Source organism: Sebastes fasciatus, chromosome 9, assembly GCF_043250625.1.
Source record: "Sebastes fasciatus isolate fSebFas1 chromosome 9, fSebFas1.pri, whole genome shotgun sequence".
Taxonomy (NCBI): Eukaryota; Metazoa; Chordata; class Actinopteri; order Perciformes; family Sebastidae; genus Sebastes; species Sebastes fasciatus.
In genome coordinates, this window is record NC_133803.1 from 18,339,381 (window position 1) to 18,357,565 (window position 18,185).

At 41.8% G+C, this 18,185-nt stretch overlaps 1 protein-coding gene across 9 annotated transcripts in view; it reads left to right on the top strand.

Annotated features, from left to right (window-relative positions):
* The window catches only part of dst (dystonin), a 122,206-nt gene that overhangs the window by 44,629 nt on the left and 59,392 nt on the right, over nucleotides 1-18,185 (top strand). For all 9 annotated transcript variants that reach the window (XM_074646379.1, XM_074646386.1, XM_074646381.1 and 6 more), the window contains 27 exons: nucleotides 998-1,155; nucleotides 1,258-1,370; nucleotides 1,556-1,662; nucleotides 1,763-1,882; nucleotides 2,242-2,337; nucleotides 2,447-2,574; nucleotides 4,538-4,631; nucleotides 4,734-4,888; nucleotides 5,706-6,174; nucleotides 6,255-6,383; nucleotides 7,163-7,240; nucleotides 7,336-7,497; nucleotides 7,769-7,873; nucleotides 8,032-8,127; nucleotides 8,770-8,895; nucleotides 8,990-9,142; nucleotides 9,232-9,386; nucleotides 9,509-9,635; nucleotides 9,758-9,941; nucleotides 10,583-10,740; nucleotides 10,826-11,004; nucleotides 11,115-11,253; nucleotides 11,341-11,534; nucleotides 11,639-11,801; nucleotides 11,888-11,971; nucleotides 12,133-12,240; nucleotides 12,332-12,430. In XM_074646379.1, the coding sequence (XP_074502480.1) occupies nucleotides 998-1,155; nucleotides 1,258-1,370; nucleotides 1,556-1,662; nucleotides 1,763-1,882; nucleotides 2,242-2,337; nucleotides 2,447-2,574; nucleotides 4,538-4,631; nucleotides 4,734-4,888; nucleotides 5,706-6,174; nucleotides 6,255-6,383; nucleotides 7,163-7,240; nucleotides 7,336-7,497; nucleotides 7,769-7,873; nucleotides 8,032-8,127; nucleotides 8,770-8,895; nucleotides 8,990-9,142; nucleotides 9,232-9,386; nucleotides 9,509-9,635; nucleotides 9,758-9,941; nucleotides 10,583-10,740; nucleotides 10,826-11,004; nucleotides 11,115-11,253; nucleotides 11,341-11,534; nucleotides 11,639-11,801; nucleotides 11,888-11,971; nucleotides 12,133-12,240; nucleotides 12,332-12,430 (3,879 nt within the window). The remainder of the gene's footprint in view (nucleotides 1-997; nucleotides 1,156-1,257; nucleotides 1,371-1,555; nucleotides 1,663-1,762; nucleotides 1,883-2,241; nucleotides 2,338-2,446; nucleotides 2,575-4,537; nucleotides 4,632-4,733; nucleotides 4,889-5,705; nucleotides 6,175-6,254; nucleotides 6,384-7,162; nucleotides 7,241-7,335; nucleotides 7,498-7,768; nucleotides 7,874-8,031; nucleotides 8,128-8,769; nucleotides 8,896-8,989; nucleotides 9,143-9,231; nucleotides 9,387-9,508; nucleotides 9,636-9,757; nucleotides 9,942-10,582; nucleotides 10,741-10,825; nucleotides 11,005-11,114; nucleotides 11,254-11,340; nucleotides 11,535-11,638; nucleotides 11,802-11,887; nucleotides 11,972-12,132; nucleotides 12,241-12,331; nucleotides 12,431-18,185) is intronic.

An 18,185-nucleotide genomic window follows, 5' to 3' on the forward strand; every position in this document is an offset into this window, starting at 1 on the left:
AAACGCATTGGAAATAACATATAAGAATTCTTAATTTAGGTGGTGTTCCCCTTTAATCTTGTCTGAGCTGCAGTGTGTCGTTACTGTCTCTGATTTTCACTGTTGTTTTTATGACTGATGTCACCTGGCTGCAAATTCCCCCCTTGGGAAGAGTTATTGATTGATTAGTTGATTGATGTTTTGATTGGTTGGTTGGTTGGCTGGTTGATTGATCGATCGAAGTTCATCTTGTATAATCTACTCTGTGTTTCTCTGCTTCTTGGGTTTTTGTTCAAACTATGTTGAGACAAAATGTTCTCTGATATGGAAAATAGAAACAAACCTTTCATGATGTATCCCATGTGGCTTCCATGGCAAACAGAATTACAGTATTTCTGGTGTTTCCACTTTTTGTTGTGTTACAGGAAAACAAAATCTACAAAGGCTTGAATCAACATTACTGAATGTAGTGTGTAGACTGCAGATAGAAACTCTTGTTCAGATGTCATAAATGTGCTTTATAGTGTCAACAACGCTGTGGAACTCAACCTGTTTGTTCGAGGTCATCTTCAGTATAACACATTGTAAAACTATTAAGTCATTTATTACACAGCCTTATCTCACATTTTCCATGTTTCAAGTGCCAACAGAACTGTTAATGAACAAGATGAGGGAACTATTACCCCATTTTCACTTGATTCACACTTGAGTCTTGTCAAATATGAAATGAAATACACCTTTTTGTCTCATTATTTTTCTCTGTACAATAAGTACTATCTTTGTGATTTAATGCAGTAATATTTTACGGCTGTAGCTTATGTTGTTGTCACATTTGATTGCATTGTATCTCACGGTGTTTCTGTCATTGTTACCACTCAGTCAGTAATGGTGCAGTCTTAATCTCACAGGGTTATTATTCACAGGTTTGTGGGTTCGATTTTCTGTGTCTCTGCACGCAACTGCACATTTAACGTCAGTGCATCTTGTATTTTATATCCTGTATTTCTCTTTGTGACAGATCTCGGAGATTGGGGGGTCCGAGGACATGACCGCCAAGGAGCGGCTACTGTTCTGGTCCAGGCAGATGACAGACGGCTACGTAGGCGTACGATGTGACAACTTCACAACCTCCTGGAGGGATGGGAGGCTATTTAACGCCATCATTCATAAATACAGGTACAGTAACATCGAAGGAACTGCATTCTGATTATTTTTTTCCTTTTGGTTGGTGTGCCTGGTTTTACTCGCCTTACTGGTTTCTCTTTGTCTCTATTGCAGGCCAGACCTGGTCGACATGAGCCGTGTGTCGACGCAGGCCAACCGGTCAAATTTAGAGCACGCGTTTGGTGCAGCTGAACATCTGGGGGTGGCAAGACTGCTGGACCCCGAGGGTGAGATGCATACACATTGTCATGTTTGCTTTGACTCACAAAACACTCGAAACCTTTTTTGTGCTGTAAATCATGTGGAGTGAAGCTTGGAGATTTTGGCTTGAGGAGGAATTCCTCTCAGCACAGCTCATTCATTGTCACGTGTTGCATTTGTGACCTTTTTGGTTTTTTACTTCCCTCGTCAGACGTAGACGTTCACTCACCCGATGAAAAATCCGTCATCACATACGTCTCAACGCTGTACGACGCTTTCCCCAAAGTACCCGATGGCGTTGATGGAATCAGCCCTAATGTAAGTGGATGGCACCGCTCCATCAGTAACTCCACCCCCGATCTCAGTAAAAGTGCTGAAAAGTGCTTCATTTGATGATGATCCCTTTTTTTCTGAACAGGATGTTGATATCAAATGGGTGGAGTACCAGAACATGATCAAATACCTCAGCCAGTGGATCAAACACAATGTGGCCATAATGTCCGATAGATCATTCCCCAACAACCCTGTGGAACTGAAGGTATTGAATCATTATTAGCTTTATTTTACACAAGTTGAGCTTCAGGTCTCATCTTACAGAGTGCTGAGAATCTGCATGTATAGTCAGCGAGGTGAAGGATAATTGTCTGCATCAAATAGCCCACGTGTAGCGTCTATCTGCTGTAACTGAGACCTAAAATGATATTGACGGATATGAGAGAGCTGCAGCGTCCATTTGCTGCAAGAAGTCGATAGCTTCTAACAGTAAAGGCACTTTTATGCAGTTGTTTTAAAGACAAGGGGAGAGTATGGACATACAGATACGGATACTATCTGTTGTGATGCTTCATGATGCAAGTGTATAATTATATTTAACATAATCTTTTCTTTCTTTTACAGGCACTTTATACACAGTATCTGCAGTTTAAAGAACACGACATCCCGCTGAAAGAGAACGAGAAGACAAAAATACAGGATCTTTACAAAATGCTCGAGGTATACAAATCCCAAATAGAAGAGCATGTTGCTTTGATCACATATTGCAGTGCTTGTGGTGTTACGCGCTATGGTAATAACAAGTCTGTGTTTGCGGCGTATCTGACAGATGTGGATCGAGTTTGGACGCATCCAGTTACCCCAGGGTCACCATCCTAATGATGTGGAGAAGGAATGGGGTAAATTAATTGTTGCCATGCTGGAAAGAGAGAAGAGCCTGAGGCCTGAGGTGGAAAGGTATGTGGAGGCGCTGAGCGTACTAATACTCTGTGAGGTCTAATCTTTATGGTCTTCATAACCTAATATAATGGGTTACGTGTCAGCCAAAAGTCACTATTTCAAGGTCATATTGTAGAAAGTGAGATTTCCATGTCTTTTTTTATTATAAAGCAGGTCTAGGTGCTATATAAATACTGTGATAACATCAAAACGCTCAGTCCACAGAGAAATACACACAGCCTGTATTCAGAAACTGTATCTTTAAATGAGCCGTCAGGACTTCCGTAAAGTTGTGATCTCACAACTGTACACCAGTCACCAGTAAAAGTGCCGCTAAACTCTGTGTAGCTGACACACACCCAGTGAGTCTCCGGCTGCAGTGACGCTGTGAAGACGGCGACAGCACAGAGATCAGAAAACGCTGACCAATCAGAACAGACTGGGCTTTTTCGGGCGGGATTCTTAAAGAGACAGGCGCTAAAACGGGGTGTTTCAGACAGAGGGTGAATAAAAGGTATATTCAGACAGACGGTATGAGAAAAATAATGTGTTTTTTGAACATTAAAGCATGTAATCGTGTTCTAGTAGAAACCCAAAATACAAGTATGAACCTGAAAATTAGCATATGTGACCTTTAACTAACACACGTAGACACGTAGCTGGTGTTTTGATATAACAAAATGTGACTGATGGAGGCAACATACAAGGATTTAAAGCAATAAATATTGTGGCCATGTGTTGCTTTTCTCAGCAAAAAGTATTTAGATAAAGGAGCAAATATGCTGCATGAGTCAGCATAAGATTCTCTGGGGTTGGTTTTGGGTGCTGCAGCATCATATTGCAAGCACACTAATGTCTCTGATGCACTGAGGGTCAGTGTTTATGTCAGAGATTGAATGTCCTTATTAAAGAAGAAAAATCCCCTCACTGAACCGCTGCACACGAGGATAGGATTTCTATTAACATATTTATGAGCTTTTGTGCACAAGATGTCTTGATCAGATTTATTGCAGACAAAGTGCGCTGTTTGTGTTTGATAAGGTTGAATTTTGTTCCGCTCAGATGATCACGTGTTTTGCAAAATAAGCAGCAAACAAATTAATCCTGTGTAATGAAATAATGAAAAGAAATAGGTGCTTTCAGTTCAGGAACAAAATCATGACTATCTAGTTACTTTACAGAAATTTGCAGATACTAAGAACACAAAGAGTCTTATTCTTTCCCATGGCAAGCTCGGTCAAGTTTTAGAGCTCTATCTGGTGCTCTGTCTCCATCAATGTTTGTTTGCAGAGAAGATCTTATTTCTATGGAAACTAAATGCCAAGTCCAAACACTTTGAAGTTCTCCATTAACAATAGTTTAGACAAGTTTACATCTCCATTCCTGCCTTCGTGGTCTATAAACACAATGTATTTACAGTGTTAATGTTGGGTGTGGTGAAAACTGGCAGAGATAGCAATCACAGCAGACTGGCAGCGCTTTATTTGCAGTCTCAGTTCATATAAAGGTGTACTGTCTCAACCTGCTGTTTAATTTTTATCCCCTGAGGGCTGCACATTATTTCAGGGTGGGAGTCACTTTACACGCTCTGCACCTGGCTGTGGCGCTATAAATATGAGCAAGTTGAAAGCTGCTACATCAGTCAGGTCTGCGAATGCTCGCAGTCGAGGCTGGGATCCTTTCAGAGGGATGATCAGGATGAGAAAGGTCACATTGATTGTTTGAGTAGCTGGGAATAGCAGGTTTACTGTGTGAAGCAAGATGGCCTATTTGAGTGGGTTCTCGTCTGTTAGCAACAGTAGCTTCACCAGTTTTGGCTCCAATGACACCGCCCTCACTGAGCCGTTACAAATTAACAGCTCAGTTTTTCTCAATAACAACATCGCCTTTGGATCCAGGTGAGGTTACAGCTGTTTTTTTTGTTTTTATTTAAGTGATAACAACTGTAAACTTACTATATTTAATCTGTTTGTCTTTGTAGGCTTGAAATGCTGCAGCAGATTGCCAACAGGGTCCAGCGGGACTGTGTCAACGGAGAAGACAAGCTGGCGTTGGCAAGAATTGCCCTCCAGTCTGTAAGTTTTGTGCAATCTCTGTTTGCCTTAATGTGATGAAATAGCACTGTGTACATTCTTTGTCTTGAGTTTTGAGTCTCTTTTTTCCCCTCCTGTGCTAAGGATGCAAAACGTCTCGAGTCTGGTATTCAGTTCCTACATGAAGCTGAGATCGCCGGCTACCTTTTGGAGTGTGAGAATATCCTCAGACAACAAGTGATGGACATCCAAGTTCTTCTGGATGGGAAATTCCCCTTTGCAGATCAACTTGTCCAAAGGTACAAAGTATATCCTCTTTGCAAAAATAACACGCTGAATGTTCTCATACATTAAGACAAAGGCTGTCAATCGATTAATATATTTAATCGCAATTAATCACATTATTGTCCCATGATTTATCGCAAATTAATCGCACATTTTTTATCTGTTCAAAATGTACCTTAAAAGGAGATAAAAGGAGAAAGTATTTAATACTCTTATCAACATGGGAGTGGGTAAATATGCTTGCTTTATGAAAATGTATGTATATAGATATAAATTAACAACCCAAAACAACGATAAATATTGTCCAGAAACCCTCACAGGTACTGCATTTAGCATAAAAAATATGCTCAAATCATAACATGGCAAACTGCAGCCCAACAGGCAACAACAGCTGTCAGTGTGTCAGTGTGCTGACTTGACTATGCATGACTAAACTGCATGTGTTTATCATAAAGTGGGCATGTCTGTAAAGGGGAGACTCCTGGGTACCCATAGAACCCATTTTCATTCACATATTTTGAGGTCAGAGGTCAAGGAACCCCTTTGAAAATGGCCATGCCAGTTTTTCCTTGCCAAAATTTAGCTCACTTTTGTAGTGTTATTTAGCCTCCTTTGCGACAAGTTAGGATTTCCTTAGGTTTTCTAGTTTCATATGATACCAGTATCTTCACTCTTGCTTTGCGCCCGCTACAACCTCCGAAATATCGATTGCGTTAATGTATTAAAGAAATTAGTGGCGTTAAAACCAGTTTGCGTTAATGCGTTGTTATCGCGTTAACTTTGACAGCCCTAATTAAGACATCTCATATTGTTTTTCCTTTTTGAATACAGGGTGTCAAAACTCCGGGACGACCTCCTATCCCTGAGAGCAGAGTGTTCTTCCGTATACAGCAAAGGTCGCACCCTGACGACAGAACAAACCAAAATGATGATCTCGGGCATCACGCAAAGCCTGAACTCCGGCTTCTCTCAGAACATCAACACAAGCCTGTCACCAGCCCTTACTCCTGCACTCACCCCGGGGGGGTTAGGTACCCCCGGTTCCACGTTCACCTCTAGCCTTACACCGTGCCTCACCCCGTCCTATTCCCCTGCCTTGACGCCCGGTCTGCAGCCCGCTTCGGTCCAGAGCTACATGGGGAGTGGCGGCGGCATGGACCCAGGCAGCCTCAGGCAATTGAAACACATGCAGATCCGAAAGCCCTTACAGAAGTCCTCACTGGCAGACCCCAATATGACAGAGGAGGAGGTCAACATGAAGTTTGTTCAGGACCTCCTGAGCTGGGTGGAAGAGATGCAGGTGAATAGTTTTTCTATACTGTACTGTAGCTTTAATTGTACACACTTAAAATAACATACTGTTTTTTTCCTGTATTAAAGATGCAGCTGGATCGTTCAGAGTGGGGATCTGATTTGCCAAGTGTGGAAACGCATTTAGAGAACCACAAAAGTGTACATAGAGCCATTGAAGAATTTCAAATGAGTCTTAAAGATGCCAAACTGAGTGAGGTAAGCGTTTTGGAGTTTATCTCTGTCTTGCTTATAATCTAAGTGGAAACATCAACAATCGTACATAATCTATAATATAAATGTTAGTCTGAAATGTTGCTGCAGTTACCTGCCCTAACTCTTAGGGTGCTTTCACACCTAACCATCTGTATCCAATCTGTATTTAATGCATATATGCTAAGCACGTCAGTGTGGGTATTTTCCATGATTAGTAGGTTTAGTAGGTTTAACTGCTGTGCTTGTATCCGACTCCTTGTACTTAGCCAGTTCATTAGCTCCGTTAAAACATGTGTGACAGGGATCCCACAGTAATACGCCTCAGGCACGTGTTTGTGCGCTCCCTGACGTTCGCACTATGCGTTCGCACCAGTCATCTGGGAGCGAGCAAAGGGGCTTTTGTACAGTCCTGTCTCTACCATTATTCATCATAACATGCAGTCAATTTGCAGTCTAATAAAACTAGTAATAATGCTTATAATAATCAATTATTAATCAAATAACATAAATATACACATCAGAAGCATTAAAATGCTGCATAAACTTGTGTCAGTCACCAGAATTTGATTTCCCCACGTGGGCCCTGATGATGACTAAACTGTCCAATCAACAAGTTACCTGTCAGTCTGTATAACTTCATGTTTTCTCCTCTGGTTTGTTTGTCAACAATGTATAATTTTTTCACCTTGGTCCGGACCAAATGAACTCAGCTACAGGTGTGAAAGCACCCTTAGATTCTGCAGTGAAAATAAATGAACTAAAACATGTTTTTCTCTTCTCAGATTCAGATGAACATGCCACTGAAACTAACCTATTCAGACAAACTGAACAAGCTAGAGAAGCAGTATGAAAAGCTGTTGGTAGGTGATCCAATCTTAAATGTGTGCTGCAATGAATAAAATATAAAACGTATTTATGTGCTTCTTGTAGTCTGACTTTATGAATGTCCTTTCAGAGCTGTTCAAGAGAGCGACAGAGCCACCTGGAAAGCCTGCATGACTTTGTGTCGCAGGCAACTCAGGAGCTCATCTGGCTGAACGAGAAGGAGGAGGAGGAGGTCGCCTTTGACTGGAGCGATCGCAACGCCAACATCTCCAAGAAAAGAGACTACCACGCTGTGCGTTTTTCAATGAACTGTAACTCAATCTGTGAAATCTTCCATGCAGACAGAATAACACGGGCTTGTTCAGGCAGTTCTTTTGGGTGTATAGGTTTGGCTATGTTACAGCTGTATTCATTTAATACAACAATAATCTCAGTGAAGGGATTTGTTTATTGAGGCCTGAATGATTAACTTCATACTATGAGACAGGATATGGGATTGTGTGAGAGGACGGAGGGACTGAGGGCTGGATGCCAGAGATACTCAGCTTAATGTCTTTACACAGGACCTGATGAGGGAGCTGGATGAAAAGGAGGAAGTGATCAAGTCTGTGCAGGACAAGGCAGAGCGCCTTATGCTCAAGAACCACCCAGCCAGGCCCTCTATTGAAGTAAGTGTTTTTTTTTAATCTCTCTGTATGCTCAGCTCTGCGGTCAGTATGACAGTAGCGTCTCCACCCTGCATGCTGCTCCCACAGCAATTAAAAGATTGTGTTAATCTTGTAATTTTCCAGCTATTACACCTGATTATTGTGTGTTTCCCTTCCAGGCGTACAGGGCTGCCATGCAGACACAGTGGAGCTGGATTTTACAGCTCTGCTCATGTGTCGAACAGCATCTCAAAGAGAACGCTGTTTATTTTGAGGTGAGCTGCTGCCTGTTTTTCAGTCAATATCATAGACTGTATATAAGAAGTGGACGTAATCACCGAGACGTCACCCATTGGTTTGTGAACTGACGTTTTTAGAAGCCTCGAGTTCGGCATTTTGGCCGTCGCCGTCTTGGTTTTTTGTAACCAGAAGTGACACAAGAGTACAACCAAACGCTGAATAAGACATTTTTAGGCAACCAAAATATTATAATTATCTTTTATGTATGTACAACTCCCAGACCGGACAACGTGATAGAGACCTGTCAATCACAAGGTAGCCACGCCCTAAAGCATACCCTGCTTTATGGTCTATTTGACTCTAAATGGGACCATAATTTACTAAATGAACATCATGCTGTATTGAAGAAGATTTTAAACTACCGATTGAGACCATAAACTCATGTTAACAATGTTTACTGAGGTAATAAATACAGTGAGGCTCATTTTCTCATAGACTTCTATACAATCAGACTTGTTTTTGCAACCAGAGGAGACGCCCCCTGCTGGCTGTTAGAAAGAATGCAAGTTTAAGACACTTCACTTTTCAGACCTGGAGGTTGCCCACTGGTCAATAAAGCAAAGTGCATTTTTTTGCCACATCTAATTATTTCTTTGCGCTCTTTTCTCCCCGTGTAGTTTTTCAGTGATGCCAAAGAGTCCAAGGACTACCTAAAGAGCCTGCAAGACGCCATTCAAAGAAAATACAGCTGTGATCGAATGAGCAGCCTACACAGACTGGAGGATCTCATCCAGGAGTCAATGGTAAACTGATAGAAAGATATGTGAAGTGTGGGTGTTTTGTGTTGAGATAGTTGCAAAAAATATATATATATTTTTTGGTATGGTGTGTCCCTAGGATGAGAAAGAACAGCTTCTCCAGTACCGCAGCACTATCGCTGGGTTAGTGGGCAGGGCCAAGAATATCGTGCAGCTCAAGCCCAGAAACCCTGAAAGCCCTGTGAGATCCTCCATCCCCGTCAAAGCCATCTGTGATTATCGCCAGATAGAGGTATACAGAGGCTCTCTACGCCATATCACACCACATTTCATCTCAGTTTGTTTCGACGTTTTATAGTAAATCTGTGCTGTGTCTTTCAGATTACCATTTATAAAGAGGATGAGTGCGTACTGGCCAGTAACTCTCACCGGGCCAAGTGGAAAGTCATCAACCCAGCGGGAAACGAGGCCATGGTGCCATCTGTCTGTTTCACTGTGCCTCCGCCCAACAAAGAGGCTGTTGACGAGGCTACAAGGTAAGTCCTGTTTTTCAAAATAAAGTTCATTCTTGGGTTCAAATGACTGTTTCTGAATGCATAAGCTCTTTTGACCTGCCTTTGGTGGGATGAATTATTTATGTCTGTTGCTTTTCCTGCAGAACTGAGCAGTTATATCAGAACGTCCTGGCCCTCTGGCACCACTCCCACGTCAACATGAAGAGTGTGGTGTCTTGGCATTATCTAATGGATGATATACGAGCCATCCGCAACTGGAATGTGGCCTCAGTATGTTTGAATTATTATGTTTTCTTTTTAGACGCTTATCCATCACACTTTTAAAGTCAGTTTTGATTTAGAACAAATGCAAAGCGCATTTTTGCCTAATTCCCACTTTTATTTCTCCTTAGATAAAGACCATGCTACCAGGTGAGCATCAGCAGGTCTTGAGCAACCTGCAGTCCCACTTCGACGAGTTCCTCGAAGACAGCGAGGAGTCCGAGGTGTTCACGGTGGCGGACTGTGCCCAGCAAGAGAGAGACGTTGCGGCCTGTAAGGAGTACTACCAGGAACTGCTCAGATCAGCAGAAAGAGGCAAGGCTCAGATTCCCCTTTTGTCCCTCCCAACGAGGCGCTACTGGAGAACATTGAACACAACACGTGAAGGGAACACATGGCTCTTTAAGCCTTTTAAGCCCGAAGTTAATGCCTTTTGGAATTATGTTGTTTTTTTACTGAATTAAGAAGAGTTTCTTAAGAGATGGTTGGCTTTGCTGTGAAAAGCAAACACTGGGATGCAGTTTTTAAATAGGGTGGAATATCGGGAGAAAAAATACAGAATACTTATGTTATGTTGTGATGTTATAGAAGACAAATATGAATGTATACAAAGTCATTTACATGTATGTTTACTTTTTATTGAATAAGTTCTCAAAATCATTTTCTTAATGTGTGTATGACTTCACTTTAGCAGTATAGAAAATGTCATTGATTTAGCTGCATTGCAACAGGTCCTTATACTGTGATAATGATGCCACCTAGTGGTGCTTTGATATGCTATCAGTTAATGTGTGTGAGACTATATGTAAGGTTAACATTCCCTTTATTTTGTCATGTGGTGTTGCCTTTAAAATAGTTGTGATTTTCAAACCGGCGCGTTTACAATGGCTTTTTTTCCATCCTGTCACAGTTTGAAACTCAAACATATTTTATGCTCTTATGTGTCTGGTAAACAGAGGAACACGAGGAGTCGGTGTACAACCATTACATCTCAGAAATACGCAACTTCCGGATGCATCTGGAGGCCCATGAAGAACACCTGATCAGGCAGCTCCGCACGCCGCTGGAGAGAGACGACCTGGAGCAGAGTCTGCAGCGCATCACTGACCACGAGGTACACGTCTGGGTAGCAATAATCATTTCACATATTCAAGGACTTACTGGTGTTTAATCCTGATTTTCTATGTGCCGCTTTGCAGAAGAAGACAGCAGAGCTGAACAAACTGAAGGATGACCTCGACATTATGAAGGAGAAGTGTGAGCTGTTCCTCAGACAGGCTGCAGGTTCTCCTTCTGTGCCGACGCTTTCCTCTGAACTCACCGTCATCGTTCAGAGCATGAGCCAAGTGTACTCCATGTCTTCCATTTATATGGACAAGTAAGACACTCCCTTCATTGTCTAGAAGTCAACATGGTTGATATTTTTTACTAGATAGTTATTTGCATTCAAATGACCTGAATTGAAGACATGTTCGCTTTGTGTTGCAGACTGAAGACAGTGAGCTTAGTGGTGAGGCACAGCCAGAGTGCAGAGACGCTAGTTAAGGCCTACGAGTCCAAACTCTACGAGGAAGATGCTATGAACTCTGACGTCAAGTCCATTGAGACTGTCATTTCAACACTTAAGGTAAATACACTGTTGGATTTAACATTTCAACAACCCTGGCAATGCTTGTAGTTCATTTTGGGTAACCATCCCTCCTTTTGATCTTAGCAATGGCGGACAGAGATCGACGAGAAGCAGGAGGTGTTCCACGACATGGAGGACGAGCTGCAGAAAGCACGAGTCATCAGCGACCGCATGTTTAAGACGCACAACGAGCGTGACTTTGACCTCGACTGGCACAAGGAGAAAGCTGACCAGCTGAGCGAGAGATGGCAGAACATCCACTCCCAGATTGATAGCAGGTTAGTGTTAGGATTTGTTTTGCACTATAAGTAATTAGTAGTATAAGTTATTCATGACATTTGTGTGTAAGTATTGCTCATTGACGTGAATCGTTCAATTTCAGGCTTCGGGACCTGGATGGTATCAGCAAATCTCTGAAACACTACAGAGACTCCTTCAGCAGTCTTGATGAATGGGTTAGAGAAATGGAAGTAGCACAGCTGAAGGCCCAAGAAAACAAACCTGAAGATAGCAAGGCACTGGCTGAGCTGTTAAACAAGCAGAAGGTGGGACAAGAATTAACTTCTTCACAATAAGATAAAGACAGTATATGGATGTATAAGTATATATTTAAAATGTCTGTATTTTTCAGGTCCTTGTTGCTGAAATTGAACAAAAACAGAGCAGAATTGATGAGTGTCAGAAGCACTCAGAGCAATACTCATCTGCCATTAAGGTAAGCTAATTTATCTTACATGTTCTCGTGGTTTCTCTGATATTTCAAATGAGTAATTGGTGTCACTCCCATTCCAACTTTGTTGGGCAGCGACCAAGATGTGATCAAAAGTAAAAATTGCTGTATTAGAGAAAGAAACAACAACTTGAATTTCGTTTTAGGATTATGAACTCCAGCTGATGACCTTCAGAGCGATGGTCGACTCCCAACTCAAATCCCCTCTGAAGAAACGGAGGATGCAGAGCTGCTCTGACGCCATACAGCAGGAGGTAAACCTATGATTCAACTTTGGTAGGACAGGAACTTCATGCTCTGTGTAGAGTACATCTCAATGACACACTTGTTGTTTATTTCGCACAGTTTATGGATCTCCGAACCCGCTACACTGCTCTGGTGACTCTCATGACACAGTATGTGAAGTTTGCCAGTGAAACGTTGAAGAGAACTGAAGACGAGGAGGTGAGAGATCCATATTTTCAATACTTCCTTTCTACATATACAGTAGCTTATGCAGCACATTTTACACTTTCGGGGCTAAAATGTGAATGCTTCAACTTATAATGTCTGTTTTATCTTTACCTTCTTATCTTTGCATCTTCTGTTTCTGTTCAACATATTTCACTGCCTCATTACAAAAGTAGTGAATCGTGAAATAATGTAACAAACTCATTATCTCCCTTGAGTTCTTGACTTCCTCCGAGGGCCGTTTCTATTATCATATATGGTCGGCTCATCACGAGTGAAGACATTTGCTTCATTATGCAACAGAAGCAAAGGAAATGTGCGAATGCGGTGCTTGTCTGCATGTAGAATAATTCCTTATCGCTGGTGACGGTGACCTGCTGGGAGGAGAGAGCTTTTTTATTCTTTGACAGGCCTTTCTGTGGGAAAATAAAGCCTCTCCAGGAATTTGTGTACTATTTTGTAAGGATTTATATTGACAAAGGTGCAGTGATCAAATCTGACGAGTGCTATAAAGTTAATCTTAAATAAATCTAACATCTTGTTGTTAAAGAGAAACAACGGCCATTTTTAAAACATTGATATTATTCTGGAGGCTATATAACATAATAATAATATAATATATATATTAAAAAATAATGCAACTTGCTCATTTATTGCAGGAAACCACAAGGTGGCAGCATTTGCAATATAAATAAACATGCTGTCACTTTCTGAATCTGTATTATGTTAACAATAAACACTTATAAGACAGGGAAACTGTGTTATACCTTTCTGACTTCTGTCGTCTTCTAGTAGTTATAGTTTATGCAAGTGCTGTCCACTAGAACAGAGAAATCCACTAGAGCGGAGTAATCCATGACAGGATTTCAGCGCATGTTGTAACGGTCATCCCGCGGCTATCGACCATGCTAGAGACAGGCATGGCATATTGGTAGATCTCTGGTTAGATAGTAAAATAACATTAGCTATAGCTAATTCCATAAATACAGTACTAGACTTTTGTTGACCAAGTAGAGCACGGATGGGAATAGTCCGAGATGCATTAGTGGTGTGCTGTTCCTCACTGTGGAAACTACAAGCTAGTTAAAGTTACAAGAAGTCAGAAAGGTATTACAGAATAATATTAGTGGCCATTGTTTCCCTTTAAATGTGATTTTTAACCCTCTACAATATTTCTGGCAAACTAAAAAGTCACGCAATCTTGAAACTGCAAATTCCTGGAGAGATTGTTTGATATGGCTGCAGCAGTCTGGTAAGAAGTAAAATATTCATTAAACGTGAAACAGTGGATGACTGATTTTTTTGCATTATAGAACATAAAGTCTTTTGAGAGAGCAGAGAATACAAAAAGGAGAGAGAGCGTGGAGCTCCAAAAAGCTGCAGGGGAAGTAGAGATTAGTCATCTTAAGGAACGGGTCCAGGAACAGGAGGCTCTGCTGGTTGGAAGACAAGCACAGCTGGAAAAGTTGGAAGGAGAAGTAGAGACACAACAGAAGACAATCGATGATCTAACCTTTAGGAAATCACAGCTGGAGCACGACGTTAGTCAGTATTACACCAAGTTAGAAATAGCGGTAAAAGACAAAGCCGCCAGTGAGCAGGAATTAAGTCACGCAAAACAGTTGACTGAGCAGTCAGAGGCTAAGTGGACTTTGGCTCAGAAGAAACTAGAGGACGTCTTACAGAAAACTAATGATCTTGAGAAACAGAGCCCCAAACTTGAGAGAAAAATAAACGTGGAGGAAAGTACTGAGGAGAAGATGCAAAGTCAAGTCCAGGCTAAAGAAAATGATCTGGCTCAGCATCCTTCAGCATCTTACAGTCAGTGGACAGCCAACAGTGAACCCGAGTCATCTGCAGTCAGAGACAATGACAGCATGATGGCTGATGTCCTGCAGCAGAAAGTAGAGGAACTAGTCCTGATCCAGAAAAGAGCAGAAATGGCTGAGGAAAAAGCACAAAGTTATAAAAAGCTGCTGGACGACAGCAATAACAGACTGAAGAAACTCCAGATGGACATGGAAACGGAGAGGATCAACATGAGACAGAAATCAGAGGATCTCCAACAGGAAGTGCTGAGCATGAAGAAATCCATCAATGAACTTCAAGAGGAAATCAGATCTCTCCAAAGAGCAAAGTCGTCGTTGGAACAAAACACTCTTTTCCAAAGTACTAAAGTCAAAGGCCTTAAAGAGCAGCTGAAGATCACCCAAGGAGAACTGCATAAGAAAGGCTCCATGGAGCAGGACAATATTCACAAAATTAACACCTTAGAGGAAGAGGTAGCTTCCAAGCAGGCAATAGTAGATCAGCTGACGTTTAAATGCAATGAGCTGACAAGGATAAATGTCTCATGTGACAGTGATATTAGAGGTTTTCAGATCCAAACAGAGTCATTTGAAAAAGATAGATCATTTTCTGAACAAAAGATCAAGTTTTTAAAGAGTGAGATCGAGAGCTGGAAACAGCAGCTTCAAACAGCTAAGGAAGAAAACAACGTAATGAAGAGATCAGAGCAGGCGTCGCAGCTCCAATGTAAAAACCTTGAAGCAGAACTTCAAAAAAGTGAATTAGTTGCTTCTCAATTGCAGAAAAGGGTAGATGAGTTAAAACAGATTAATGCGGAGATGGAAAAGAATCTGAAGAACGTGAGAGCTAAACTCGATCAGGTGACAGTGGAAATTGACAGCAAGGATCAGCAGATTAAAATCTTCCAGTCTCAGGCGGAGGGCACCAAATCACAAGTTAGAATTATCGAGGAGGAGCTAAATAAGAAATCTCAGACCTCCCATGAGCTTCAAATGAAACTGCAGGATTACAGCGAGGAGGTGAGGAAAATGACTGAACTGCAGCAGAAAATCCAAACACTGAATTCAAAAATTGCCAATTATGAGAAAGAAATGGCAACTCTGAAATCAGAGCTGGAGTCAGTGTTTGATGAGAAAAAATCTTCAAATCAAAAGATCAACATGCAAAATGCTGAAATTAATGATTTGAACATGATGCTAGAGAAAAGAAATGCAGAACTACAGAAAGAATCGTCCGAGAGTCAAAAACATCTCAATAAAGTCAAGGCGTTGGAAGACGAGCTTTTCAAACATAAGAACAGTATTAAAGGGTTAGCTGGCAGCTCAGAGAAAGTGACAGATAACCTAAAGCAGGAGATGTTTGCTCTTCAGAGCGACAAGAGAGTGACAGACAGGAACGTAGAGAACTTAAATGTTAAACTCTCAGAGCTCAGCTCTTCCCTACAAAGAACTAAAGATGAATTGTTGAAAGAGATAAGAGAAAGAAAAGTCAAAGAATCAAAAATATTGCAGATGGAGATCGAGCTTCAGAAAGCTAAAGTAGCAATGAGAGAAGCAATGTCGAGTTCTGACAAATCCCGATCAAATCTACAACATGAAAATACGATCCTTAAGAGGGAGAGAGCTGAAGCGCTAGAGAAAAGCATCTCGTCGGGATCTGAAGTCAAAATGCTGAAAGAAAATCTGCAGGGCGCCCAAAAAGATGCTGAACAAAAGAAAAAAGAAAACTCCGCCCTTCAGCTGAGGTCCCAGCAGATGGAAGAACAACTCGAGAGGTGCAAGAAAATGTTAGAGGAGTTGAAAAGTAAACTAGAACTTCAGAAAGAGGGCTACGAGAGGCAGCTGTTGCTAGTGCAGACTGAAATAGAGAAAAAACTAATTTTACTTCAATCTGAAATCTCAAGTGAGAGTGGCAAGTCAAAGCAGCAGTCACATAGCGCAGAATTAGAAAAGATGCTAAACAAGTATTTCAAACAAGACGTCAGGCAGATAAAAACGGTGCATGAAACCACTGTGGAGACAAAGCAACAACCGGACCAACAGCTGCAACTGCAGATCAAAATTGACAAACTGCAGCAAGAACGAACGAAGCTCGGTCATGACCTCTCAAAGGCAAAATCAGAAATTACCCACCTTGAGGACGACCGACTTAAACTCAACTCAAAAGTAAGCGCTTTACAAAGCCTTTGCAACGAACAGTCAAACGAGTCCACTAAGCTGACAGACAGTGAGGGGAAACTGACAGCAAAGGAAAACGAAGCGAGATCTCTTCGGGAGCAAATAGAGTCGTATGTCAAAGAGGTGAAAAGTCTTCAGGAGAAGCTTTTGACGCTCGGGGTCAGGATGAAGAGTGAAAACCAGAAGATAAACAAACAGGAAGCCATTGAAACCAGTCGTCACTATGTGAAAGACAATGAGGCGGCTTCGTTGAAGACGGAACATACAGCGAGGCAGATGATCGCACCCTCGTATGAAAGTCCGAACTACCACCTGGGGGACGAGATTCTCAAAATGAAAGTGTCCTCAGAGGTATGGATGAAGTTAGTTCAACATTACTGCAGCACAATATCATATTTATAAGAAATACAGTATATTTAAATGTAATACAGTTTTACTAATTATTTATTTTACTATTTATCACAATATCTATTTAGCAATTGTAGTGATCTGTAACAGTGAACTGTAGTCCTTTGTAACTTAAAAGTTCTTTCAATGTCACATCTACAGATGGCAACAATGGAGAAAGAAAATATTCCTGAAAGACTGAAACAAGTCAAACACGATAAAATGGAAGTCATTCACAGCCAAAGCCTTCATGATTCACCACCAAAGAAAACCTTGAATAGCTCCACTTATCAAACTCTGACTCTCCAACAAAAAGACGTGCAAAATGTGACCAAAAAGAGCCAAATCAAACCCAATGAGCCCATGACTGTGGCGACACATGGATACATGGCTCTGTGTGGACTAACGGAGCAACGGCCAAATGAAACACACAGCACCACTAAGACGAGATTGTATCAGATCAAAGAAACATCTGAAAACACACCAGACGGGGAGATTTATTCAACTTCCCAAAAGCTCCCAGAACTCAAAAGCAGCACAAGCATTCAAAAGTTAATCAAGTTCAAGTTCTTGGATGAAGAGGTTTTACGTAAGTTCGAGATGGGTCTCATCACAGTGGAAGAGGTGCAAACATTGCTCGCTCAGTACGCCGAAAAACCAACAACTATTGCTGGCATTTATGTGGAGTCGAGTAAGAAAAAGATCTCCTTCCTAGAAGCTGCTGAGAAGGGCTTCTTAGCAAAGACGTACGCTCTTGAGTTCCTGGAGGCTCAGGCTGCAACAGGAAGCCTTACAGATCTGTCCACAGGGCAGACACACTCAGTCGTTGAGGCTGTGGAGAGAGGTATCATCGAGACGGGACTGAAAGATAAACTGATAGAGGCTCAGAAAGCTGTTAGTGGCTACATCCATGCTGGCAAAAAGCTGTCCGTGTTTCAGGCAATGGAGGAAAGGATTCTCGAAAGATACAAAGGCAAGAAGATCCTTGAGGTCCAGGTCGCCACTGGTGGACTGGTCGACCCAGAAGTTGGCGTCAGGGTGCCGGCTATCGTTGCTGTTGATCAGGGTCTTTTGAACAAGGAGACTTTACAGAGTCTGTACGATCCAGTCAGCAACCCCAAAGGTTTCCACAACCCTGACACCGGACAGAAAGCATACTACTCTGAGATACTGAAGACGTGCCTTTACGACATCGATGGTGGCGTGTTTCTCTTCCCATTCGGTGAGAAACATCTAACAAACACCTCTCCCATGAGTTCTCATAGGGTGTCTGTTGTCAGCAGCAGCTCAGGCGTTGAAATGTCAGCGTATGAAGCATTCAAGGGGAGACACATTGACAGGAGGACGTATCTGTTTCTGTCACAGCAGGAATGTGA